Genomic DNA, 26604 nt, shown 5'->3' with positions numbered 1-26604 from the left:
TAAGAGCACTGTGCACCTGGGATGTGATCTGTTGTATCCTGGTTCTTCGTGAGGACTGATCTTCTAAAATGCTGCCGCTTTACTATTTCGATGAGCTGATCCATAATGTGAACACTATTAATGTATCAAAAACAAGGCAAAAGTTGATTCACTTTGAGTCATTCCTACTGGCATAGTTGTCTTGAGCCAACATTAGGTGAAAATCAGTGAGTTTGAAAATGGCCTATCTTCAGGCATTTTCATACCCACCCACCTATATCCCCCATTTACACCCAGGTTCCTGATCTGAATTCCATTCAGCTGAACATCCACATTATATTTCCGTTCTCTCCTCCAACCCATTTAAGAACTATCTGCCCTAATTCCAGAAGCTTTAATAAGATGAAATTCAGCAACCCTTATAGTCTACCGTATTAACTTCCCAGACCCTCCAGTACTTCTTGGATCTTGGTTGTAACTCCTACTTTTATTATAATAACACCACCAATAATAATATACTATAACAGTGACTCTTCTTAATTGAATACATGTAGTTGTTAATATTATTAAGTTACTCTAGGGTCCCATAATTTGCTGTGAGCCCCCTGATACTGTCTACCCTGACTCTAGAACTGAAACCTTCTCTCTCTCTCTGTCTAGACCAAACCCATAAAGTATATTCACGTCTTTGTCTTTTTCTTTTTTAAAATTTTATCAGGGAACTTGTTGCTCGGTGAGCCCCAGAGTCTGTCCCTTCTTTTCTTCTCTGTTTTGCCCTGAGCAGAATGGGAAATCATCAGTCCTTTATGGATATAGTTCCCTGGTCCTGAGGGGTAGACAGTTTAATTTATGGGTGGTAGTTTCATAGCTGGGGCAAGTCAGTGTAATTCTGGAGTCATCTTGTGGGTAGAGGTCAGATATAAATGCGAGCTGGAAATGTGGGTATGCCTAGAATACCAGGATTAAGTTTGACAGCTGTAGTAAGAGAAAGAGCCTTCTTTTAGCTCAAGGTCACCAGTGGGGTTCCTGTTATGGGTCGGCCAAGGCAAGGGCGAGGCTGTAAAGAGGTGGAGTGGGAATGGGGGTCCAGGCAGTGGGAGATCAGGACTGCTGAGTTCTAGGGCTTTCTATAGGGAGCTGACTCCCAGTTGTGGAAGTTCAATTTGGTCTAATTAATTACCTCCAGTTTAAGTTTTGTCTCTTCTACTACTTGTGTATCTCTGTGATCTTGGCCTCTCTCCGTAGTCTCTCTGCCACTGTCTGTTCTGGGCCATCATGTGCACCTGGAACACTGCGGTGACCTTCTGACAGGCTGTACGTCCGGACCCGCTTCCTAGTAGCCCATCCCCCCATCTACCCTCCACATCGTAAATGACATCTTTATTTTTCATTCATCTTTATTCAGGTGATCCATCAGTGACCTCAGTGTCCTTTATCACCAAAGTTTATTTCTAATTAGCAAATATTATGTATGGCCTATGCTATTAACTAGAAATGAACTTTAGAAACGTAGGGTTATGCTTTTTGTTGTGGACCCATTGTTAAATTCACCATTTTGTGGCCTAATGAAACTTTCTCCAGATTTCTTTAATTCAAATTTCTGTCTTCTGACTGGTTCCCTCGCAAGACTCTGGGTAAAAGAGGTACAGGGATTGGCAGTGTGACATCAAAGAGTCGATTTTGTTTCTAGTTGCCATTATATATTTTTTTAATGTCTAGATAGATGAAATCACCCTCTTGTGCCTTCCAGAAGGTCATTTGTAATAGCTGAATTACTGGCAATCGTTTCCAAGGGAAAATGTACTTCAGTGTTATAACTCAGCTTTTTAAACACTGTAAAATACCTGAGTGTACTATCAGTAGCAGCATGGAACACATTCTGTTGTATGACGGTGTTCTGTGTGAGAGGCCAGGGATGGCATCTATCCCCTCATCTGCGTGGCCCTCATTAAGAATGCCAGGGGCAAGGTTCAGATGCTTAACAGGTATGCTGGCCTGACCTGGGCAAGGCCTGAGAAGCATTTGTTTGCTTATATATTCTACTTAAGCCAGATCTTTTTTTCATTGTATTCTTTCTTCTTCCTTTATACCTTTTAAAATTGGCGTGGCACCTCTCTGTTATACCCCTTTGTTAATATGAAGTGAGGATTGTAGCTGGCAGCAGCGATGCGCTTAGAGCAGATGCTCCCGATATTGGACGGATAAAAGCTGGCCAAGCATACAGACAGTACAGGGCCAGTTTTCATTAAGATGTTAGCAGTGTCACCACACTGGTGTTGCTCTGTTTCCTCGTATGGACGCCCTGACTTCCATATCCCCCCTTCCGCCAACAGGACTGTGGAAACCACCAGCTTTGACCTGCTGCTAAAGACGGATGATGACTGTTACATAGACTTGGAAGCTGCATTTAACAGAATCGCCCTTAAGAATCTGGATGGGCCTAATTTTTGGTGGGGAAAGTAAGTTAAACATTGTTAGGCCATTGGTGTTCATTTCATGAGCATATGTTAATTTAGAATGAAATATACAAGTCACTTATCATAAGAAAAATGTGGTTGAGATAGGAAATTTCCCTCTTAGGCCCCTGGATCATTATATTTTATTAATCTACAATTAAAGGGGAAAAAACTCTTAAATGGAAAACCTCAGGCTAATGTAATGAAGGATGGAAAATGATGTGGCTTTTATCCTCATGCCCTGCATATTAAGTGCTACTCAAATTAGACGCTGCTGTACATTACAATAAATTTGTGACATTTCTGAAACCATTTTCTATGTGTCTTCAGGAATGCAATAGGGATTGGTGATTTATTTTTCATTTATTTTAATATATCTAAACAAGATGATTCAGAAACTCCATAAATACAACTTGGAGAGAATTTAACATATGTCTTTTATATAAAACACCACTAGATAAATCCTGTCCTTAGATGAAAACAATAATCTCTCATTCTTCTTTCCTTGCTTCTACAGCTTATTCCTTTGTAGTGATAATTAAGGACTCAAGCTTAACTAGTGGTAGGATACGTGTCAGAGCAACACAAAGAAGCCGACTCATGTTGCATGTCAGTTTCAGATTGAATTGGGCCGTTGACCGAACCGGGAAGTGGCAGGAACTGGAGTACCCCAGTCCTGCTTATCCCGCCTTTGCGTGCGGCTCAGGGTATGTCATCTCCAGGGACATCGTCCACTGGCTGGCTGGCAACTCGGGGAGATTAAAGACCTATCAGGTAATTAAGGATTTCTGACCTAAGAGTACACTGACCAAACAAGTTTTATCCCACTCAGTATTCCGTCATTAAAAGCACAGCCACCTGATCTTGGGGAAAGGCATCTTATTCATTCTAGATAGGAGTCAGCCCTCAAAGGTTAGGGATACACTCCTATCCCTCAAATCTAAATTTTATTCCCAAATCTTTGAGCCTTCTGTTATGTTTTCAGCCTATATTTAAAGGTATAGTCCCTAAAGGAATGTAGAGGTTTATAATTCATAAGAAGGAAAACTAAGCAAGCTTAAGACTAAGCTTGTTTTTCTGCTGATTCTGAGATGGCAAATCAATGAATCTCGGCCCGGTTCTAAATCCAGTGTATCTTTCATACCGTCAGTGCTGGAAGTTTAAGGTCCACGAGAAGAAGGGCTGGCTGCTTACTTTGTGTATAGTCATACTTCATTGTGGTGTGTGTGCTTCATGTTAATGGCAGGTAGCTTTTACTTCGTGTATCAGTGTTATAATACATCCTCAGCATTGCATGTTAGAATAATCACAAAACAAAGAAGTAGAAAGATTACTTACGGGAATGGGTGTGGCATTGTCTTTACAGACGAAATAGCATTTAAATTTTTACATTTTAAACTTTATGGGACCTGTGTAGGGTGAAGATGTAAGCATGGGCATTTGGATGGCAGCCATAGGACCTAAAAGATACCAGGTAAGCAAGCCTGAGCGGGGCTGGCCTCTCTGTCAAACCTTGGGCAGAACAGTGAACGGAGGTCTTCTGGCATCATAACTGTGCTCTTGATCTAGTTCACAGTAATGTGCCTAGAGCTCACACAATATTTGTCTGAGTCTAAACCAAAAGGAAATGTTTTGAATGGAAGTTCTCCTACTCACGATGAATTGAGTTTTTATACGTTTGATCAGAAATTCTTTGCAGCTTTAAAACACAAAAGAATCAGCTGACTTCAGATTCTGGCAGTGAGGTGGCCCCGCAGAATGTGACTCCAGCTGCACCCACCTAAGTGCGGGCTATGGTGCCAGGTGCTCAGGGGAGACTCTCCGTCCCACCCATCCAGGGCCAGGGCAGAGACAGACAGGCCTTCTGTGTTTCCTTTAATACCCCTGGAGGCTCTCGGCCCCCAGGGGCACAGGGCTCTGTAGGAAGGAGTGGTCAGTCTCCTGTCCCCAGGCGTGGCCTGTACAAGGCACACGCTGACTCCAGGCCCTTCTACTCTCCAGTTTCCTCTCCTTCGCCACCAGTTCAGCCATCCTTTAAAAAGACATTTTTTTATTATATCCCTCCTTTTTATGTTCTCAAGTTGAATGGGATCTGTATTCTGCTATATTGCTGGAAACAGAAGCCAGTCCACAGAGCTGGGAAGTAGGCTGGTGGGTGAAAACTCGGACTCTGAGTCTGACAAGACTCCATTTCGATCCTTCCTACTCAGCCTACCAGCATGAACTTCACCGTGACCTTGAGCAAGTTTCTTCACTCTTAGTTTGTTTCTCATTTGTAAAAAGGAAATAATTCCTACCTCACAGGGTTATTGTGAGAAGTAAATTGGATAATATTTATAAAGCACTTGGTATTGTCCCCCGAATATTGTAACCATTCCCTCAGTACTTGCTGTTGTTCATAATGCTATTTGGCCACCTCTTCTCCAGTAGCAAATACGAAACTCTGCATTTGTGGTTTCCACACCCTCTCTTCATAGAACTCCCTTCGCAAACTCTTAATGCACACACCGCACTGTTTCTTTATTCCACAGCCTCAGGGTCACCGGTGGGTGCTTTTCCTACGCCCCACAAGCTGAGTGGCTTCACACATGCACTTGTCTTTGAAATAACTTCAGCCTCACTGGGATCTGGAAGCTCCTGTATGCACGCTGTCTGTCTTCCAGCAAGGTATGTCACGGCTCCCAAATCAGCTTTTGTTTTGTTTTTCAACAGGACAGCCTGTGGCTGTGTGAGAAGACCTGTGAAACAGGAATGCTGTCTTCCCCTCAGTATTCTCCGCAAGAACTAACACAGCTGTGGAAACTGAAGGAGTTGTGCGGTGATCCTTGTCGGTGTGAAGCAAGAGGAGGATGAGGTCAATTCGCAGTGTTAAGGTCAGGGTGGGCGAAGGATGATCTGAGCGGAAGTCTGAGGAAAGCCCAAGGTTCGGCCGCAGATTATATGGTCTTTCAGGATAGTTCTTGGCTGGCACCTTCACGGGTCACCAATGTGGTATTTCTTAACATTTGCACAAAATTTCCATTTTAAAAATCAACAGATACTGTAGTGTAAGAAAAAAATTACTTATATATTGGAAGATGATTTGAAAAATACCTAATTGTTTATAAAAGAAAAAAGTATTTCCAAGTCCTAGTGCATCATTTCTGTTAGTCATTTATTACCTATCATTTTTGGTTAAAACTTGGCCTAGTTCAGAAATCTTGAGTAGTAACTGGAAGTTTGAATTTCAACCTGGATTGCAGAATAGCTCTGGATAGCATAAGCAGGATAATTAAGGGCCAAAAAGAACTCACAGAAATGCTGTGTGATCACGTATGAGCAGTGGTCACTGATACCAAAGTCAGGGGTTTCTGGAAATCATGTCAGATTTTGTGGATCTCTGAATGAAGTGGGCAACTTGAAAAGGAACCAATGTAACGCTGGGTTTTGGGCCTTGGTTTTAAAGTTCATTTATTAAGTGGACTAATTACACCCAAGTTTCCTTTTGCCCTTTTAACATAAATCCTGAAGATCACAGCTTAGTACTCCTATTTTTTTTAAGTGCTAAAATTTTGTGAATATAAGTAAAATCAAACACCTCTCAGGGTTTTAATGCCATAGGGATGGGTAGTTCTAAATCCTTGGCATTGAAAGCATCTTTTTCCTTTCATTGCCTAATGTTTACCTAATGTAACTGAATTTCAGTCAACGCTAGTAAGCTGCTAGAGAAGAATGTATTCTCAGTTTGGGTATAACTGTAGGGAAAAGCATGTTATTAATTTTTGTAAGTACTCAAAAAACAGTGCAACTGAGAAGAGAAATCATAGCATTTGTACTACATAGAGGACGTGCTTCCTTCAGTTTAAGGGACATTTCCCAAAATGACCAACCAAATCATTTTAGTAACCTTTTAAACCAGTAGTGTCAATAGAGGATTCCATTAAAACTGGTCTTATGAAGACATTAACTGTTCAGATTTTCTTAGGCTAGCGAGGTTCTATTTAGTATCTAAATCTTCTCATAATGAAAGAGTCAGGAACTATGAAATGAACTCTGAAAATCGTTACTAGGTGCAAAGCCTTTATTAGGGCTGTATATACAAGCCTGGAAACGGTCTCTTCCCTGTGAAAAATACAGCTGTTTTACACTTAGGGCAACTTGTAAAACCTCATTTGTTCTGGACCGAATTGTCCCAATAAGTCCCTTAATTTCCAGTGAACCCCAGTCACGATAAGCAGTCTAACCTCTGAATTTTATTAGTTGGCTGTTACCATCGCACTAATAGACAGTCTCCATTTTCCACAGAATAAAACTGTAATGACTGTTGATCATTTTCTAGTTCAATCTCTCTGCCCGGCATCTAAAATCAGACAAAGGGGTGGGGGTGATTAAGACAGATGTGGCAAAACCTCCCCCCAACAAAGATGAATGGTTTCCATTTAGAATCAGACCATGTTACGTAGAGACATAGCTTAGTAGCAAGTCATAGTGTGGGGAACTCGACTTTGTGTTTTGCTGGGCAACTTACTTTGGGACTTTCATAGGACAACAGAAGTTCTGACACAGGAACTCTGAGGAGACGTGACAGCAAGCCTTTCACCTTTTGAATTGTCATGGATTCTATCAAGGAAAAGAAAAACCATCAAGTTCTCTCAAAGGACAGTTACCTGTAAAATGAGCTCACGTGACAAGACGACAACTGTAATGACAGCTGTCACTGTCATTTCATACTATCAATTTACCCAGGTAAACGATCAGGGAACGGCTCACCCACCACGTGGGCCACCAGATCAGTGTCACCACTTAGGGGGTCGTTTGGGAGGCTGGGGGAAACGGGGCCGATGATTGACCTAAGTGCCCTTTGATGATGAGTTTTCATACCATTTCAGCGGTGTTTAATAGTTCCTCCTTAACCTGAATAAACCAGAAATCATATTCTCAGCACAGAAGAATAAACGTGAGTGAAATCATTAACTTTTTAAACCTTTGTGCTTACTTACTTACTTACGAGGTACTGAGAGAACGCTGGCATGGGGCTCGGGCGCCATGATCGGACGCGTCTCAGTCTCTCTGGCTTTAGTTTCCTCCTCTGTAAAGTGAGGTGTAGACTAATGATCCACAAGCCCCCTTCCAGCGCTCCCAGTCTGTAATCATTGTGGTTTATGTGTGTAATGTGATACACATACAGGGGACCACCAGGCATGGCAGTGTAACTTAATGAGGAAAAGCTTTGGTTTGTTCAGAAAACACTATGAACTTCTCTCCAAAGATGGGTGTGGTAAATACTGGATGTCTGATTAAGAGCAATACAGTTTCTTTGAAGCTTTAGCTGGAGGTACAGCAATAGTGTGGTGTTCCTACAACGATCACATGTATTCAAACAAATATTTTTCTATCAAAAATAATTTTTGTAAAAGCTGTTTTTATGCAACTTGTGATAATAAATGTTATCTTTATTTTAGAATAAAAACTGGCCCTTTTCTTGTTTATGTACTGAATATAGACAATAGACTACAGTGTTGATTAACATAATTTGCTCTTTTATTTGTGAATATATGATAATCTTGTCCTTTCAAAAGATTTAGGTGGACTGGCTTTCCTTGTGTAGAGGGTGGCTAGTGCTGGCTTAACTCTGACTGCTGAGTTCAGAGAATATAGGACTCAGATTTGGAATTACTTGAAGCATAATTACGACATATAATTTCTCTAGATTATTCTAATCTCTGCTAGTTCCACCTGAGGATGAATAAAACTCAGACCGTGAACACCGTGGGAGGTCGGGGAGGAGCCATCAGCCTGGGACAGCACTCATTTGCGCTCTCCACAGTGCCTGACCCAGAGGGTTCTGCGTCTTCCCAGGGGAAGCCCAGAAAAGGAAACTTAACACAGCCCTAGCGAGAACATTCTTGAGCACGTTCCCACAAGTTGATTTCACGTAAGAGAAGGAAAAGTGCAAACACGTCCAAAGCTAACTGCTTTTAACAGAAAGTCCTGGCCCTCTCCCACTCGTCTGTCCCCATGCATGCCCTTACTGACAGAAGTCAAGTCTGAAAACAGAATAATGAAGCGGGGACCACTCATTTTAATTCATCATTATGTAACAGTGGCAACATTACACTTCACAGGCATAGAAACTGGATTTCTAGTAAGTAAAAATGGAGCAATACTGGTAATTTGATACTAGATGATGGTTCTGGATCATAAAGGTACTTCTTTGGGCACAACCAAAGCCTTCCATAAGCAATACCATGATCAGCTTGTTTTATTTGATAAAAATGAATTAAAAAATCAATGTGAATTCACTGCACTGACAGGGAAACAGAAGGGTATTTCACTAGAGTCATTTACGGTAATAGACATTTTATTTCTTCTTCAAATCCTCACTGTGCTAAATTTAAGCTGTTTATATTTTAGTATTTAACTGTGAATCAAGTTTAATTTTGAGATTCAGACTGTAATTTTTCTTTTGACTGACAGTTCAAGGTAAGTTACATTGATCTAATTTTGTTGACATAAAAGTATTTTCCAAATAAAACAAAATCAGTTCCAACAGCATCAAGGTTTAAAGTTCTGAAGTAGTTTTTTTTTAAAGAAAACCATTTCAAGTGTGTCCATTAAAACAGCGTCCAAGAGCTGTCTCTGCAGGGGCTCCTGACTGGTAAGGAATAGAAAGCACCCAAGCCCAGTGCCAGAACATCTCTGGCCAAGGAAAGCCCCCGGAGCAGCAGTGTGAGAACTAACCAGCAGAGGGCCTGGGGGAGGCCCCGAAGGGCGAGCACTCCCATGCTACTGCCTCTGGCTGAAGAGGTAACCACGACAAGCAAAGCTGTTCTCTAGATGAGCTGAAAGTTATGCGAGACTTGAACTTTCAGGGGGGAGTGATGTTATTAGCATGGTGTTAGCATTTTAGAACGTAAAAGCTAGTGAAAACCTATAAGCTGTGAGAGCCCACAACTTCAGAAATGAATGAAATGTTTCACCTCCAGCCACCTCGAGTTGAGGGGCCAGCGATTCAGAAGCATAAGGAGGAGAGAGAGAGAGAGACTCATTCTTACCTGGCAGTTGTTTCTCTATGACTTTCTGATCAAGTTGATTAGGATGTTTTATCTTCAGTGCTTGAAAGGAAAAAGGAAAGAGACGAATTGAGCCCTGCTGTAGGAAGGATTTACATCACATGCACATTACCAGCCATGGCCAAAGGATGCAGCTCTTCATACAACTTGGCTCAAATCCCACTAAAGGAATAGGATGCTTACTGATGTTTAAAATTCCTTCTATTAATACTTCACTGAATTACTAACAACAACAAAAAAGAGCTGGACCAACATTCTATTATGGCTTTCCCGTTTCTCCTTAGTACTTCTTTCCTGACGTTTTATCTAGGTTTTCAAGTGTAAGAAAAGCCATGAATTTCCAAATCACAGTTCAGTTCACTACTCAGATACTTCCCACAGGTGTGAAACTGTTAAATGAGTTTAAAGAATGGGAATTGCTAACATGTTCAAAGTCAGAATTTAGAAATGTTTGAGAGTCATCATTTCCTTAAAAATTGAACTACTCCTCTAGGTACTTACTTAAAAGAAACAATCCCTATAAGGTCATCACTATTTCAGCATCTAAGGACTCAAACACAAATAAGCGGTCTTTGAATGTGGGGTTCTTACTTAGTAGCTGGTTTTTGAGCAAAAATGGTTGTTGCACTTTGAGTTCCCCATCTTCAGGTGCGCCATATTCTGTTTAAGGAGAAATGAAAAAGGATCAATGATAAACCAAAAGGCCACTGTAAGGGAAAAAAAAATGTACAGGTTAAGTGTCAGCCTAGCCTTTTCCTTTCCCAGGATGAACCCAGCAGCAGCTGGATGCGAACCTGGGATCTGCTTCCTTTTATTTGGTTACTGGTTTAGTGTATTTTTTGGAGGGATGGACAGACAGCAACGGCTGCCAAGCCTGGAACCCTCCAGTCTTCTGTGTATCCCATCACTGATCCCTAGAGACAAGAAGAGGCTGTGCCTGCAAATACTTAGAACGCTGACGCGAGTTTCACCTTTGGTCATAGTTCCCTTTCTTTCTGGGACCTGAGAGAAACTCGACTCACAAACACCTTCACCAGGTTTCAGCCAGGTCATGCAGTGCTGCTCTGGGCACCCAGAACCACCGCTGCAAACCAGGTCCCCTGCCAGGAAATGCAGCCTCTACGTAAGATGTAAGGAAAGCAGCCCCCTTCTCCTCCTCTCACTTCTGCCAGGGCCACCAGGGATGAAATGTCTATAAATACCCTCCACGCTCTGCTTTGTATTCTACATTCTTAGTGGGGAGATAGTGAGCCATACCTGGAGGGCTGCTTTAGAGCCTTCCCTGCCCTGCCCCCGAGTGATTTAGAATTCACCTCAAGTGGCCAGGAAATCGGGCCAGCTAGTGAAGTCATTTGACAGCAGTTCCCACGGGCAGCGTCTCTTCCTTAAAGATAATGTTCCAGCCTGAAGTGTTTATGCAGTGAGCTTCTCACATTATTAAATATATAAAAAAGAAAACTGCATAAGAGGGAAATTTGGAATAATAATGAAATCGAAATGGAAAGTACATCAGGGATAAAGAGTCCTGAAGTCGGAGCTTCAGTGTCCAAGGAGCCAGGCTGGAGGTCAGGAAGCGCCTTGCACACCAAGCGCCAGGGCTGGTGAGCCCTCCGAACAGAGCACTCAGGAAAGCTACACTCAGCTCTCAGGAACATTAAAATTACCTGAGGAGAGAGCTTAAAAAATACCAACGCCTAAGTTCCACATTAAATGTTCTTCATTTAAAAAATTCCCTAGGGTATAGCCAGGGTTGAGATAACCTGGAGGCCTTCCTGCCCTTCCTAAAGTAGGAAGTGGGACCCACCTCCTGGAATCGAAAGTTCATTGAGTAAATGCTAAGATGAGAAGAACTTCTGTTTAAGAGCTGCCTTCCCCTCCTCCTCCTGCTAAGAGATGCTGCAGATTTATCTCCTCTAAAGACAACTCTTTAATTGATTATCTGCTCCCAACTAGCTGCTGGAGCCCCTACTGCCCATTAGATGAGTGCAGCAAAGACCCAGTGGAGCAGAGCAACAACACTGGGGACCTCCTCTGACACCCAGAGGGAACTGTGTCCTAGTGGACAGTCCCCCCCGCAGCCCCGTGAGGGCCCTGGTGCCCAGGACGTACTGAGGCAGAGTGACTGGTATCTGGGATGGGCTGCAAGAAATTCCTCGTTTGGTCTGTTTTTGTCTGGATCTTGATGTCCACCAGCCTTTTTCCATTCATTTCCGAATGCTTTTCGGTAATCAAGCTCAGCCCCACGCCTTTCCTCTCGTTGAATCTATATGGATGTGAAATAAAAGCAGGTCTGTTAAAGCACTTTTCTAACGAGTGTGTCTGACACTCTCTCCTTTCTCCACCCCCTACCCGTAGAGAATAATTAAACTGAAAGGGACAAGACAATATATTTCTACCTTTCCTTTTTAATGTTAACAGGATCCAGGAGTTTCTTCAAAAAGAAAAGTGGATTTCAGTTTTATCCTTTTCTTCATGGAAGTATCTGGACTATGCCTGGGGCCCAAGGTCACAACATGAGGTCCTCAGCCTGGAGGAGCTGACTTACTGAGAGAGTACCCAGTATTCCTCCCCTGCCTCAAATGACAAAAACTGGGCCTGCCAGGGCAGCTGAGCAGCGGTTTTCCCTGCAGGCATCTGAGTGTAACACCACCTCCCGAGGAGCTGGAAAACACTGCCATTGAGAGGAAATAATACCATTTGGAGGAAACGACATCTGATACCCTTTACGGTCTTCCACTGTAACTTCTCTTTACACTGGACCGTTTGGTTTCTAGTTTAAGAAACACCTTGTCAGGACACCAGTACTCACCGCACACTTGTTCAGGGTCCTCAGCTGACCGATCCTGGCGATGATGAACTGCCGTGTGGTCTGTGCGTCTTTGCTGCTTTCAGTCAGGGGGTTTCTGGTGCAGGACAGCGCATGCAGACTCTGTAACTTATCCAGCTCGTTGATAGATGACCACTGAAACCCGGCAAAAGAAAACATATGAAAATAAACATGTTTCAGGTTAAGTTTTCAGATTATTCGGACTAGCAGCAGAAAAGCCAAGTCCCCAGTTCCATTGGAGGCATGGAATTTCACCATGCAGCGAGCACCCACGAGGAAGGCCACATATTTTACAACTGTGCCTTGTAAACTGACAGACGGGCTGGTTAAGTGTGAATTAATCTCCTTCTTAATATTTTTGGGTTTGTGTGAGGAGTTTCACTCCAAGGAAGCATTTCTCTTTCAATTTAAAATATTCTTTAACAGCAGGAACCTACAAACTGCATCATGAGAATGGAAATAAGTGATAATGTAAATACATACATTCTGAAAAGCTCTCACCTGTGATATGCGATTGTCATTTAGTACAAGGTATTGCAAGGAAGGAAACATTGATGTTTTGCACCCTAGAAGGAGAATTAAGTTACACAGTAGAAGGGAAACAAAGCTAAAGTATGGGGGAGCCGGGGGAGGGGTTACTGAATAATCTCATATACCAATTCCAGCGTCTGGAAAATGTATAGAAGCAAGTCCAATGTCAGAAAGGATTAGTTGTTCTAATCTGAAATGTAAAAATGTTAAGTTTGATTACATAGGACAATATGAAATGCTACGGGCTATATCAACCAGACTAGATTTGTAAATTTTTTCCTACACCCTAGGTTTTGATCCCATGAGAAACGCTTAGAAACCTTAAAGTCCAATTTAGGGCATGCAAAGCGGACTCTCTGTGCTACATTCTGATGCAGTCATCAAACAATTCCTGGGCCTCCTGCTGTGCTAGGTGCTAAATGGGTGTCAGAGAGCAAAGAGACACAGTCTTACTTCCCAAAGTTCAATGAATGAAGACTTTTGATATCAGCACCAGGGCCAAATTATTCATTCTTCAATGATCTAGTACAGACATAGACTACACTGTATGTGGTTCACAAGTCAATTCTCTAAATGAATTCAAATAAAAATTTCCCAAAGGGAACTACTCAATTTGGGAATTCCATCATCATTATCATATTTCCACTGAGAAAGTATATATAGCATAGGATCCATTCACTAAAAATTTACTAAGAACTATTGTAGTAGGCATTTTAGGAGCGGGTTACCTGGGCATATATGCTATGAGAAACAGCTGGTTTTCATCAATTAATTTATTAGAAGAAAGGTCTAACAACTTGACCGTCTGGAGAACATCAGTCGGCCTGTATGGAAGATAAAATTTTTTCAACATAAATTTCATTTCTTAATTGTTTTCAAAGATACAGCCCTCAAATACCTGCATCTGGTGTTAAGGAGAGGTCAGGGGGTGGGAGGCAAGTATATGATATGAGTATGAAAGGGCACCATAAAGGATCCTAGTGGTGATGGGAATGTTCTGTCTCTCGACTGGACCAGTGTCCTGGTTGTGATACTGACCATAGCTTTGAAAGACCCTACCAATGGGGAAACTGGGTGATGGGAACATGTGATCTCTGGGTACTATTTCTTACAACTGCACGTGAATCTAAAATTACCTCAAAATTAAAAGTTTAATTTTTAAAAAACTACATTTGCCTGTATAATAAAATCATTCTGAACAGTAAATTTTCATTAATTTGAATCCTTTGAGAATTTGCTGTAAATGTGTCCATGTTTAAGTTTGTTTTACATACTAATTTAATGACACCAACACAAGAGGAAGATTAGGCAACAACATATTTAATCTACTTAAGACAACAAGCTTTTTTACACACAGTCATCCCTCAGAATCCATGGGGGATTAGTTCCAGGACCCCCGTGGACACCAAAACCTGAGGATGCTCAAGTCCCTTATATAAAGTGACATAGCATCTGCATATAACCTACACACATCCTCCATATATTTTAAATCATCTGTAGAGTACTTGTAACACCTAATACAATGTAAACAGTTCCAGTGCCCGGCAAATTCAAGCTTTGCTTTTCGGAACTTTCTGGAATTTTTTTTTCCCCAAATATTTTCCATCTGTGGTTGGTTGGATCTGTGGATGCAGAACCTAGGGATATGGAGGGCTGTACTTTGGTACATTGACCTTGAAAAGATAATGCTAATTTAAAATCCATTATTTAATCCTTAGAGCATCTCCTACAGAACCCCCACTTAGAAACAGAAGTTAAATATACATTTATGTAAAACTAATACAATTCATGGCTTCAAAAATACTTAATTCAAGGCTTTCACTCTGATGGGGTTTCCTCAATTAGAACCTCTTAGTGAAGTTTGAGTTGACATTCTTATTTGTGAAGGCAATGAATAATAAGCATTTCTCTAATTCTTATTTGCACATCCTCCTAAAACTTAATGTTAGGTATAATTGAGATCATTTATTTATTCAGAGTGACTAAAGGATACGCAGCTACTTGTCAGAGAGAGAATGATTATACCTCTTTACCCTTGAAGTTTGGAAAAACTATAATACATAAAAATGCTTTTGAACTAATAAAAAAAAAAAAAGAATGACTAAATGGTGACCGATGCGTTGATGTAAAACCCTGGTTACCTTTCTGAAATGACGATACCGTTGGACTCAAGGTACAGTTTCTCAAGGACAGGACACCTGGAGGCGCAGTGGAGCACCTGGGGGGAAAGTCAAGGCAGGGTGACGCGGCCTCGCTGGTCATTCTCCCCACGTGCTTATCACTAGAACCTCCACACGGATGCAGTTTAGCTACTGTTGTAGAAATAAGTGCCTTGGGAACTTCGCTGGCAGTCCAGTGGTTAAGACTCCATGCTTACAGTGCCAGGGGCACAGGCTGGATCCCTATTGGGGGAAGTAAGATCCCGCATGCCGCGCGGGGCGGCCAAAACATAAAACAAGATAAGATTAAAAAGGAAAGAAAAATGCCTTTGGACATTTTGTTACAGACTCTATCTCAGGCCAGGAGTGCCAGTGGACGGCTGATAAAATTACGGTGTTAAAGGGCCGTGCTTTAATGACCCAGGAGCACACAACTTCGGGCACCTGGAACCAACCAGGACAGGTATCAGCCCATCATTCACGCATATCCTGACCTGTACAAAGTGGAACTGGAGATGGTGACCTAGCACGTTCTCATTATTGGATACAGTTTGTTTAACCAACGGAAGGAAACATGTGAAACACCTTTCCTTACTTCCCAATGCCAATCTGGGTTTATAAAGAATGTACTAATACGACAAACTTTATCAACAACTATTTCTACATTTTCTCACTGGACCTTTACTGCCATCTCCACCTCCAGAGTCTCTCCGTGCCCTTCCTTCCTGTTCTGGAGGGAGCTGCTCTCAAGGAAGGAGCCCTAGGAAGGAAGTCGGGCGGCTGTAGCCACGGACGGCCCAAGTGAAAGGCCCCTTATCTCTTGGGGAGGTGCCCAGGTGGCACTTCACAGATGAATAGCTTTGCTGGGATGTATTTATCTGCACTTGGTTTGAAAGTGGAGTGTTCTGGGTGTGTGAAGTCAGTTAACCTCTGACAGAACTGAGTAGTACCAGATCTAAGTCCCAAAGGCTGCAGGGCCCAGGACCCACGAGTCCACTTTCGAACCCAGCTGTGTACATGAACAGTGGCTTCTAGGAGCCAAACTGCAAACAAGAAAAGGGTGTGAGAACCTTTCTGAGGCTCGGCCTCGGCCCTAAGAACACTCGTGGGGAAAGTCAGGCAGCTAAAAGCTCAATCCAGAGCTAACTCTAAGGCTTCTCAAAGCTCAGCACGTACTTGGTGCAGACCACCAGGAGAGCCACTGCTCAGGAGACACCAGGACTAATCAGAGACACCAAGAGAAACAGGATGGATTCTGAGATGCCACATTCTACTAACCGTGAGAATTTTGTAACTCCTTTCTGTAAGGCTGTTGAAAGAACCCTGTTATCTGGATAATAGGAGGATTAAAATGAAGCCACCATTGAGCTTCAATCCCCCATTAAACCAAGAATTTAAAACTGTTTATTACTGGGTAACAAACCAAAGAAATATGTTTACCTCCGTCCATGTGATTCCTATCCGGTTAAGGACTAAAACCTTCAATGCAGAAAATGTTCCAGTTGGAGGTGGTGAACCGGAGGGAAATTTTAGTTTGTTTTCACTGTGTAGAAGAAGAGACACGATGAGCTTATGGCGATACAGGAGGCCCAACTGGGACAGTCACTGAAAGCAGTACTCTGGGATTTGATATGAGGAGTCTGGTTTGTTTCAACCTTAAAATGCGATTATACTAAAGACAAAGTGAGTCAAGACTGTCTAATTTTTAATAGTTACAAGATACAACTTGGTATCTAACAGGCAGAGGTGTGTTTATGGGGTTAGGGCCGCGGTGAGGCTGCAGGTTTCCTGAAACACAAGGCTCAGGCACTGATCTGTGAGGTCGGCTTCTGGCCGCACAAGCTGCGGCTGTGGACGCTGTAAAATTCAGTCCCGCTCTCAAGAGTCTTACTGACGTGCTAGGTTGTGGGCTAGAATTCTGCTTCTAAACAGAGCCTGCTAACAGGATGGAGGAAATAAATTACTGCCCTGAAGTTCTCTCTCAAGATCCTAATCTCAGAAGGTACCCCATATCTTTTTTTTTCTCAGAAGGTATCCCATCTTGACAGTCACTGTGAATGAAGATACCATTAAAGCCCTTATTTCCAGAAAAGGTGACGCCATGGGTCGAAGTACACTCTGTGCTCTTATTTGCAAGGATAACTAATTTAGGCCTGTCCAACTGCTCCACTGAACCTGCCTGAGCCAGGAACAACTCACCTGTACGTGTAAAGTTGGCTCAGGTGTGAAAGGGGGTTCCTGGCCGAGCCCTGGGAAAGTTAGGTTCTGAGATTAAAACTAATCAGATACTCAAGAAGGCCTGGAAAATTGTGACATTAGTTAAATACAGAGCTCAGTGAAAATTCCTTATCAGAACGGAATTAAGCAGCATCCCAATGAAATGACTCATTCCTAAAGCAATTAAGTGCTGGAAGGTTAATCACATCTCCTTCTGCCCACTTAAATATCCGAGTCCCCAGATGGGCCATCTTCTACGGTCAGGCCTGTAAGAAGCACAAAGACCTTCCAGCTCAGTGCAGTAGCCACCCTGCCCCGCTGCCCGCGTCAAAAGTAAAACACGTTACCTATTAATGAATCACCTCAGGTGACCATTTGAAAAACTAGAATCATCAAAGAATATTAAGGAATAAGTTAAACTTAGATAAATAAATTCAACTAAGCCGTCCTCCCCAGCTCTTTCCCACAGAGACGCCGACAATTAGGCAACCGCGCGTTCATACCTGAGATTAAGGACTTCCAGGTGCTTGAGCTGATCAGCAATATCTACGACTTCATCCCATGATGACAACAGGTTTTTTGACAAATCTATGCTTCTAACATCTAAATGCACATGTTAAGAAACAGCAATATGGAAAGATTCATAATAGACAGGATGGTAATTACCTCAATTCTAGAACATGGGATTGTTCCCTTTTCACTTTATACCTTCTATTCTGCTTGAAATTTTTTCATGAGCACATATTACTTTCACCCATTTTAATCATCCAGCTGTTCATCCAGAAACTACAAAGTTCATTGTCACATGCTACAAACTTGAGACAGACACAGACAGTCAAATGAGTGAGAAGCAAATGTCGTCAATGCTAAACCATTCTAGCATTATCCAACAAAAAAACCAACAGTGATGGTAACTGTGATCATCGAGCACCTCAGGTGCGCCCAGGGGCCTTGCCCTTGGCACTGAGGACCCCCTGCAGCCTCACATCAAGCAAACGCATCTCCTCCTGGAGGGCACCGCTGAGCTCTGTGCTGCAGGAATCCAAGTAAGGAGAGGCACCTCCGGGGGCCAACCAGGTTAGCTTGGACACATGTTCAAAAGTGCTAAGAAAGGCCTGCAATTCTGAGGGTCTCCTGTGGGTTGGACGGAGTGAGTGTGACACCCACCATCCCTGGTACAGGAATCCAGAGGGGGTAAACCAGTAGAACAGAAAGAGAAAGGCACCTGATGCCAGGGGGGAGTGGTGGCAGTGCCATCAAGAGGCCAACCCCCTGGGCAAGAGACAGAAAGAAGCTTGGAGCAGGACTGGCCCAGCTCAAGGAGAATCTCACACGCTACTCTGATACGTGCAGAAGCTGTGCAGTTCATTCCTCTATTCTGCAAATGATGACTGGGGGCCAGGTGTCTAGCAGTGAACACGCCGATCAGTAAGCACTGCATCTCTGGCGTGCCAGATACAGACACATATCAGAGTACCAGCGCCGGGCCTGCAGCAAAGGGGGTGTGTGAGGAATTTATACACGTTGCTCATGGAAGACCACCTTCTCTAAGGTGATGTGTGAGCAGAGAACTCAAGGAAATGAGGGAATGCCATCCCGGAGAAGAGCACCAGGGCAGAAGGGACAACATAGCAAAGGCCCAGAGGTCGGAACAGGTGTGGCCTACGGACGGCAAGCTCCTGTGTGCCCGGGCAGAGGGGCTGGGGGTCTGGAAGGGAGGTCCCCGAGGCCTCGGGGGCCAGGCCCTATCACAAAGGGCCTTGCGGGACTTTAGTTAGTCTCTGCCTGAAAGGGGAGCTACTGTTGTGAGCGGAGCTAGGCCTTTAAAAGGTCACTCTGCTGCTGTGCTAAGGCAGACTGCAGGGAAATGAAGACGGAGCAGAAAAAGGGGGCGCAGGTTCCTGAGCAATCTGGGCTCAGGCCCGCCTGGGCGCTAGAGGGGATGGGGATGTCAGGTTCGGTGTCCTAGCAGGAAAGCGGAGCTGCTGGGACTTGCCGCTGGATTCAGATGAGAGAGGTGAGAAAAAAGGAAGAGTTAAATTACCTCCAGGGTTTTTGGCCAGTGCCGCTGGAACTTCCCTTTACCGAGACAGGAAAGACTACAGATGAGCAAGTTTCAGGGACTTAATGTCCCAGCGTGTTCGAGATGACCATGAAACACCCAAACAGAGGTATCAGATACACAGCAGACAGACAAGTCTGAGTGGGGACAGGTCTGGGCTAGAGGCCGAAGTGCAGGAGCCCGGCATCTGCAGGCTGGACACATCTCCTCAGGAACAAGTGTGAACAGAGAGGCCAAGGGTCAGGGGTCTGAGCCTGGGGCGCAGCGACCTCTGCAGGAGAGGCTGAGGAGGAGAGCCAAAGCGGGAAAGAGAGCCAGGATCAAAGAACCACCACCGCCTGCATCCTGCGTGGTCCACTGGGTGCCGGAAGCGTTCTCCTTTATCATAGAAGGAAAAGAACGGAGGCGCAGAGCAGTCGGTAACCGTGCGCCTGGTGCAGACCAACAGGTGTGAATTTAAACCCAAATCAGCCTCAATCCAAAGCCCATTTCCTTAAAGCCCACTATGCCACAGGGCGTCTTTATGCATAAAACACGGAGAAAGTAGCTTTTAATAAAAATAGTGGCGTCAATCAACAGGGTTGGTTGAAGAAGAAAGCCTTTTAGGCAGGTACCAGTTAGGAAGCTCCACGAGGTGGCTGGAAGAGGGGAAAGAAGGCAGTGGAAATGCTCAGAAGGGGATGAACCCCACCCGGCCGGCAGAGGCACGCCAGACCCTGTGCCGGCTCCCGCTGGCTGAGGGTGAACTGGGGCCAGAGAGCTAAGCACCGTTCTGACGGTTTTAAATGCTTGTGTTTCAGGCGGTCCTGTAAGCATCCACACAGCCTCCTCCAGTTTGCTGGTGGGTCGCAGGCCTAAGCTATTTACTCTTTGGTTCTTTAGGGAACAGCTTGCCGCCTCCCGACCTAAGGAGACTCTAGAAGAACCCGGGGCGCAGCAGGGACTCGGAAATAACGCCCAGAACCCTGGGGGCGGGATTCTTATGCCCTAAAGATGAGACACAGAGCAGCACGACGCATCCAAGCTCTGGGTCTCACTGCAGACAGAGTGAAGCTCAGTGGCGGAAACGGCAAAGAAAAGCTGGGCTTTTTTTTCCTAGTAGAACAACTACCACCTATAGGTGCTGAATCAAGCAGAAGGAGAGTTGCAAGCACGCGCCTGCTAGACACCAGCTGGACAGAGCATCCTCGGCAGCCACCTGGCTGAAAGCTCCCTGAGGGTCTCAAAGCCGCCACAGGAGCAGAGGGGCTTGACCCCGACGTGGGCGTTCCCTCCGGTCCCCGAAGTGCGGCCCCTCGTGCCGCCTGTGTCCCACAGCCGCTCCACCCTAGCCGCGGGCCCTCATGCGATGGCTGAGCCGGGCACGTCTCAGGGCTGGCGGTCCAACTCCAGCCGCCCGTCATTTCCACCGCCTCTGCTAACTCTGGGCCATTAGGTTGGTGGGAAAGGGTTCGAGGCCAGTCATTCTCCACTCACTCATGCTTTCCATTGTGTAGCCAGAATTATACATATTTCTGCTAGTCTGTACAGATCACAGGCACCACCTGTATTCTGATATCAACTCCAGACAGGCCAACAGTTGTGAATGTCGTCCCCACACGCGTGTGCACACACACACATGCGCACACGCACGCACACACACGCGCGCAGTCCAGGGAGCTCCTGGTGCTCGTTCCTGTGGGCAGAGGATCTTCCCCACGTTCAGAGCCAGCTGGTGAGGCATCTCTTCCCCAGCGGAGCTCGCCAACCTGACACACTCCCACTGCCTTCAGCCCCAGCTGAGCGAATGACCTCAGAGAGGATTCAGCCTAAAAACGGTGACTGGATTAAACACACCAGGCAATCCTTCAACTTCGCGCAATAATTCAATCAGCAAGTGCAAGGCATTCATCACTGAGTCTGCAGATATCAGCGGTGACTTGGTTATCTCACCAAACCTCATTGCCTCACGTCTTAGGGGACGTTCTTCTCCAGCAGAGAGCGCGGTATAAACAAACGAGACGCTGATTCCCCAGCACACTGCTGACAACTCCAATCAACCAAACAATTCACACGCCCAAACCCCTCTGCGGACCAGATCTTTTCTGTGTTGAAGATGAGCCTAGAACCGCCCAATTCCCAGTCTTCCAAAACCACTTAGGAGGAGGCCAGGCAGAGTCCAGAATGCGCCGGGCACCTCTGTGGCACTTTGCTCCTTACAAGCTCCATTCCACACCCCGAAATGCCCTGACCCGGCTGCCTCACCTGCAGAGGGAACGACCTTTCCTGTCACCACAAAGCAGGTACCACCGGGTGGTTAGAAACATTTTGCTAAAGAAAGTTACTTTCATCTGCCATCTCTTCAGTCAAGAAGCCTGATTGTAAGCTGCTACCTTCTGCGTAAACTATTATGCACAGACTAGGCAGACTAAGGGATTGGGGGAAGACCTTTTAAAGTTAGAGAAAGTCTATTTCATTCGCTTCGAGAAAGTCTATTTCATTCGCCACTGGGTTTTTTTTTTTTTTTTTTAAAGGCCAAAAAAATGCGTTTATTTGGGGTTTGTTTAGACTGCAGCCCAGGAGACACAGATCCAAGCAGCACTTGAATTGTGTTCCACCAGACTACAAAATGGAGCAAGTTTACTGGGAATTCTTTTAAACTTACCTCCTGTATTTTTAGTTGTGGGAATAAGAGTAATACAGGGCAAAAAAACACACTCGTAAGAGAAGGTAGAGATAAGAGATGACAAACTTTGGAAAAGCCCGTTTTGAGGTATTATAACAAAACTGCATCCAGCTGCATGAACAGGAACCTTAATAAAGGAAAGAGTTTATCTTCCTCCCTCACAGGAAGGCAGCTGGGGCTGGCGCAGTGGCCCGGGTACCATCCAGGATGCCGGCCCCTCTCCATCCCTTCCCTCCCAGGTCGCCCTGGATAGCGTTCTTCCCACAGGTTGGCTGCTGAGCCCTGGGCGTTCTGTCTGCGCTCAAGGCAGGGGAGGACAGAGAGAAATGGACAGAAGCAGATCCAACCACGTCTGTCCCCCTTGAAGGAGCCCCAACCAGAAACTCCCATGTTACATCTCCCTGGTTGGGGCGAGTCACACTGCCTCACCTGAAAGCAAAGGGTCTAGGAAGGTAACAATTTACCTGGGCGGTGACAACCCCAGGTGAGACCGAGTTCCTGTTAGGAGAATGGACACTGGGTAGGCAACCAGGGTGTCTCACTCAAGTGTCAAAGCCAGTCAGACCCCAGTGACGACTTCTCATTGGGAAGGATACTAGGACAAGCTTTGGCAATTCCTCCTTTGTCACCAAGACCATTTACTGCGCAGTTCCTCAAAGAAACTTCCTGCAACTTGCTCAGCTGACTGCATGAAAAACACATAGTTCACATGTATGCATAAACACGTACGCTATCCATTGGCCCTTTAAAAAATTTAAAAGCATTTCAGACATATAAAAAGGCACCAGAAATAACAAATTCCAGTAGCCACCACCCAACTTAAGAAATAAAGCATTACTGTAAAAAAAAAAAAGAAAGAAAGAAAAAGAAACAAAGCGTTACAAACATGACACACATAAGTGAAGTCCTCTGCGTCCCTTTCCATCACCCCCTCCCCTCCTCCTCTGTTCCACGTAGGGAACCAGGGCACTGCGTTCGACGCTGACTTAATCTTAAGCATTTCTTAATAGCTTTACTACATATTTCTGTGTCCCTAAACAATTACAACATTTCTGTATATTATGAAATTTGACATAAATGGTAGAGTACTGCGTATATCCTCCTGCAACTGACTTTTTCCCTCAATAGTACGTTATTCAGCAGTGAGATGTAGCTATGTGGACACGTGCTCCAGAGCACACACCTTCACACCTTGTAGTTTACTATACGGAAAGACCACAGGTAATTTATTTCCTCCCCTGGGACAGGTAGATTAGTCCCAACAGTGCTGAAGGACACACCACTGTATAGTTTTTGCGCTCACGTGGGAAAGTCTCTCTAGGGATACAGCCTAGAGATCGTGAGTGCGTGTCTTCAGCTTTTCTAGATACTCTCAGAAGCCACTTTTTCAGTGTAGAGAAGCTGTGTTGTTCTATTCATTAGAAGAGCCCATGTGTTACAGTGCCGGAGAGTTAAGAACACAGGGCCTGGAGCCAGACTGCCTGGGTTCCAATCCCGATTCCACCGCTCCTCTGGTCTTGGGTGAGTTAACATCCGTGTGCCTCAGAATCCACATCTATACACCCACATCCACGGCAGCGTTACTCACAACCGTCCTATGTAAGCAAACCAAGTGTCCACTGACCGACGAATAAAGTGTGGTCAATCCTTACAATGGAATATTGTTCAGCCTTGAAAATGAAAGAAATTCTGACACATGCTGCAACATTTGTGAACCTGGAGGACATTATGCTGAGTGAAATAGGCCAGTCACAAAAGGACAAGCACTGTATGACTGCATTTATATGAGGCACCTAAGTGGGCATCGACTTCACAGAGACGTAAGTAGAACGGTGCTTGCCAGGGGCTGGGTGGGGAGAGATGCGCAGCTGTTACTGAAGGGTTACAGGGTTTCAGTTTGGGAAGATGAAAAGGTTCTGAAGATGGAAGGTGATGACGGTTGCACAACAGTGGGAATGTACCGAACGCCGCTGAACTATACGCTTAAAAATGGTTAACGTGGTAAATTACGCATTATGTATACTTTACAATTTTAAAATGCTATGATAATTTTTAAAAATTAATTTATTTTCGGCTGCGCTGGGTCTTCGTTGCTGCATGCGGTCTTTCTCTTGTTGTGGTGAGAGGGGGCTACTCTTTGCGGTGCGCGGGCTTCTCACAGTGGTGGCTTATCTTGTTGCGGAGCACGGACTCTAGGCCCGTGGGCTCAGTAATTGTGGCGCGTGGGCTTAGTTGCTCGGCGGCTTGTGGGATCTTCCCGGACCAGGGCTCGAACCCGTGTCCCCTGCACTGGCAGGAGGATGCTTAACCACTGCGCCACCAGGGAAGTCCATGCTATGATAATTTAGTGAGTCAGTATTTGTGAAACTCTCAGAATATTGTGTGACATACAGTAAGTCACTTTATAAGCATTTATAAAAATAAACGTAAAACTGAAAACCTTTGGGGGGAATACTAAGACCACCATGCAAGGCATCAGCTATTACAATCACCAGAAACTAGGGGGAAAAGACAGCAGCAATGTTCCAAGGCAGAGGCTCCCAAACTTTCTCAGTTCACAGGGCCCTTCACAGTGTTTCAGTAATTTTCCAAGGTGCCCCTAGGCCAAAAGAAACACCTCACAGTTCCATTTAGTAAGCAGTTAGGGCCAAACAACTTAATAATTATTTATGTCCTACCAAACTAGTGTCTGTCTAGTGGGCACTGCACAACTTCCCGAACCCTGGAATCAGACTGGACCCTCACCACCTCCTTTTCCCGTTCCATGATGATTTTCAGGAGATACTGCCTTTTCTTTCAGCACACGAACGGCCAAAAACCCAGCTCTGCAGGGAAATGACACCATGGAAAGGAACAGTAGGACTATCATGAAACTGAACTAGCTCCAACTAGTAGTTTGCACCGTGTCCGACAGATGTCACTGTTTCCCTCTAAAATTCAAAATATCCTGTTGTGCCCCAGTGAGTTTCCTGCAGGCCCGGGAAACCTTGGTACAAAGCTTAGGGATTCAGGTCTGAATTCAGACACCACTCCAGAGCCACAGCCATCTCCAAGGAGAAACCACACATAATGGTCTTTATTTGGTTTTGATTCCTTTATTATGTCTTTTCTCAGTGCTACAAACTCAAAGCTGGTCAGCTGGAATTAATCAGGAGACAATACAATGGCTGAAAGTAGAGGTTTCCATCCCCAGCAGTGATGCCTACAATTCATGGCAGGATCTCAACCGCTATTCCCAACAGCTCTAACAGCTTAGGTATTACTTTGGAAATGAGGAAACTAGGCTTAGAAGCCAGAATTAACTAACTGTAACTGCTGTCAGGGCTAGAAAGTGGCTTAGCTGACACCTGAACCCAGCCTGACTGGCTCCAACATTGGGTCCTTTCCAGGAAAGACACTGGCTAATTACTGAACACACTGATACTCAGGCAGTAGAGTCATTCACCAGAAAACTTCATGCGTTATGCAGCTGCTCATAAACTAGGGCAGGAAAAATCTGTTCGCATCTGTTGTTAATATTCACAGAGCCCATGGTGCTCTCTGAAAGAGATTAACCAATGGGGGGGGGAAGTGCCTCTTTTGGGTAAATGATACTTAAATCTTTGCATTTTAAATGGAAAAAATAGGGACTTCTCTGGTGGTCCAGTGGGTAAGACTCCGCACTCCCAATGCAGGGGGCCAGGGTTCAATCCCTGGTCAGTGAACTAGATCCCACGTGCATGCTGCAACTAAGAAGTCTGTGTGCCGCAACTGAAGGAGCCCGTATGCTGCAACTAAGACTCGAAGCAGCCAAAATTAATTAATTAATTAAAAAATAAATAAATGGAAAAAATAAAGCAAAGAACTCTAACCCTATGAAGCACATAGCTCTATAAATCAACAGCAAAAACCCTTCACGTTAGTAATCTCTCAGTGGTGCATTAGTCACGATTCTTTGTTCAATTTATATATTCTAAATCCTCAACAATGAATATATATTGTTTGTAATTAACTGTCAAGTTATTGCTTTTTCAAAAATCTTGATTTGAGTTTTTTCTTTTCTTTTTTTTTAATGCTGGTCATCTGTGCTAAAAAGCAGAGATATCAAGAAATGAATTTACTGGAAGTTCCTTGATGGTCTAGTGGTTAGGACTTGGCGCCTTCACTGCCATGGCCCGGATTCAATCCCTGGTTGGGAAACTGAGATCCCGCAAGCCGTGCAGTGTGGCCACAATTTCAAAACAAAATTAAAAATTTTTTTAAAAAGAAAGAAATGTATTTACTCTTCAACACTGTCCCCATGTGCACTTAAATTCTGTATCATGTTAAATCTTAATGACAATAATAATAACAAGAGCAACAAAAAGATAGCGAAGAATTTTACTTTGAACAAAACGACAGTTCAATACTTCAGAGACAAAGTAAAAGATCGCAGGCCTATGCCAAGTAGTGGCAAATCTACTCTCCAAAGTGGCCACCAGGGGTCATTACTCGGACGCCTCATCCAGGTCAGGGTCAAACACCACGCACTGACCATCGCTGCTAAACCAGCGTAACCTGGGAGGTTCGTGTGCAGTCGTGTGCGGTTCTGTGTGAATATCAGCTTCCACGCTTTCTGGTTCACGTGGTGCCTCAGAATGAGCAGTGAGCCTGTCTACAGAGCATCACTGCGTTCAG

General features: G+C 44.4%; 2 protein-coding genes across 6 annotated transcripts in view; one reads left to right on the top strand and one right to left on the bottom strand.

The window, feature by feature from the left end:
• Positions 1–5558, top strand: part of B3GALNT2 (beta-1,3-N-acetylgalactosaminyltransferase 2) — a 55692-nt gene extending 50134 nt beyond the window's left edge. The window contains exons 9-12 of one of the 2 annotated variants that reach the window (XM_029244662.1): positions 2313–2438; positions 3050–3209; positions 3853–3909; positions 5148–5558. In XM_029244662.1, coding sequence (XP_029100495.1) covers positions 2313–2438; positions 3050–3209; positions 3853–3909; positions 5148–5288 — 484 coding nt within the window. In that variant the 3' untranslated portion in view covers positions 5289–5558. Of the gene's footprint in view, positions 1–2312; positions 2439–2952; positions 3258–3852; positions 3910–5147 lie in introns of those variants that run through there. The other variant, XM_029244663.1, reaches the window with a different exon arrangement.
• Positions 5559–6589: 1031 nt separating this feature from the next.
• TBCE (tubulin folding cofactor E) overlaps positions 6590–26604 on the bottom strand; it is a 109753-nt gene continuing 89738 nt past the window's right edge. For 3 of the 4 annotated variants that reach the window (XM_029244661.1, XM_029244660.1, XM_029244659.1), the window contains 13 exons: positions 22545–22633; positions 17725–17824; positions 16445–16547; positions 14987–15063; positions 13574–13669; positions 12971–13035; positions 12816–12880; positions 12297–12449; positions 11597–11750; positions 10079–10147; positions 9470–9529; positions 6943–7034; positions 6590–6774 (listed from right to left, as the gene is read on the bottom strand). In XM_029244661.1, coding sequence (XP_029100494.1) covers positions 6682–6774; positions 6943–7034; positions 9470–9529; positions 10079–10147; positions 11597–11750; positions 12297–12449; positions 12816–12880; positions 12971–13035; positions 13574–13669; positions 14987–15063; positions 16445–16547; positions 17725–17824; positions 22545–22633 — 1216 coding nt within the window. In that variant the 3' untranslated portion in view covers positions 6590–6681. The remainder of the gene's footprint in view (positions 6775–6942; positions 7035–9469; positions 9530–10078; positions 10148–11596; positions 11751–12296; positions 12450–12815; positions 12881–12970; positions 13036–13573; positions 13670–14986; positions 15064–16444; positions 16548–17724; positions 17825–22544; positions 22634–26604) is intronic. The other variant, XM_029244658.1, reaches the window with a different exon arrangement.

This window comes from Monodon monoceros, unplaced genomic scaffold, assembly GCF_005190385.1.
Source record: "Monodon monoceros isolate NGI ecotype Baffin Bay Population unplaced genomic scaffold, NGI_Narwhal_1 Super_Scaffold_4, whole genome shotgun sequence".
Classification (NCBI taxonomy): domain Eukaryota; kingdom Metazoa; phylum Chordata; class Mammalia; order Artiodactyla; family Monodontidae; genus Monodon; species Monodon monoceros.
The sequence above is the reverse complement of the archived record's forward strand: the minus strand, read 5'-3'. Positions and strand labels throughout refer to the sequence as shown.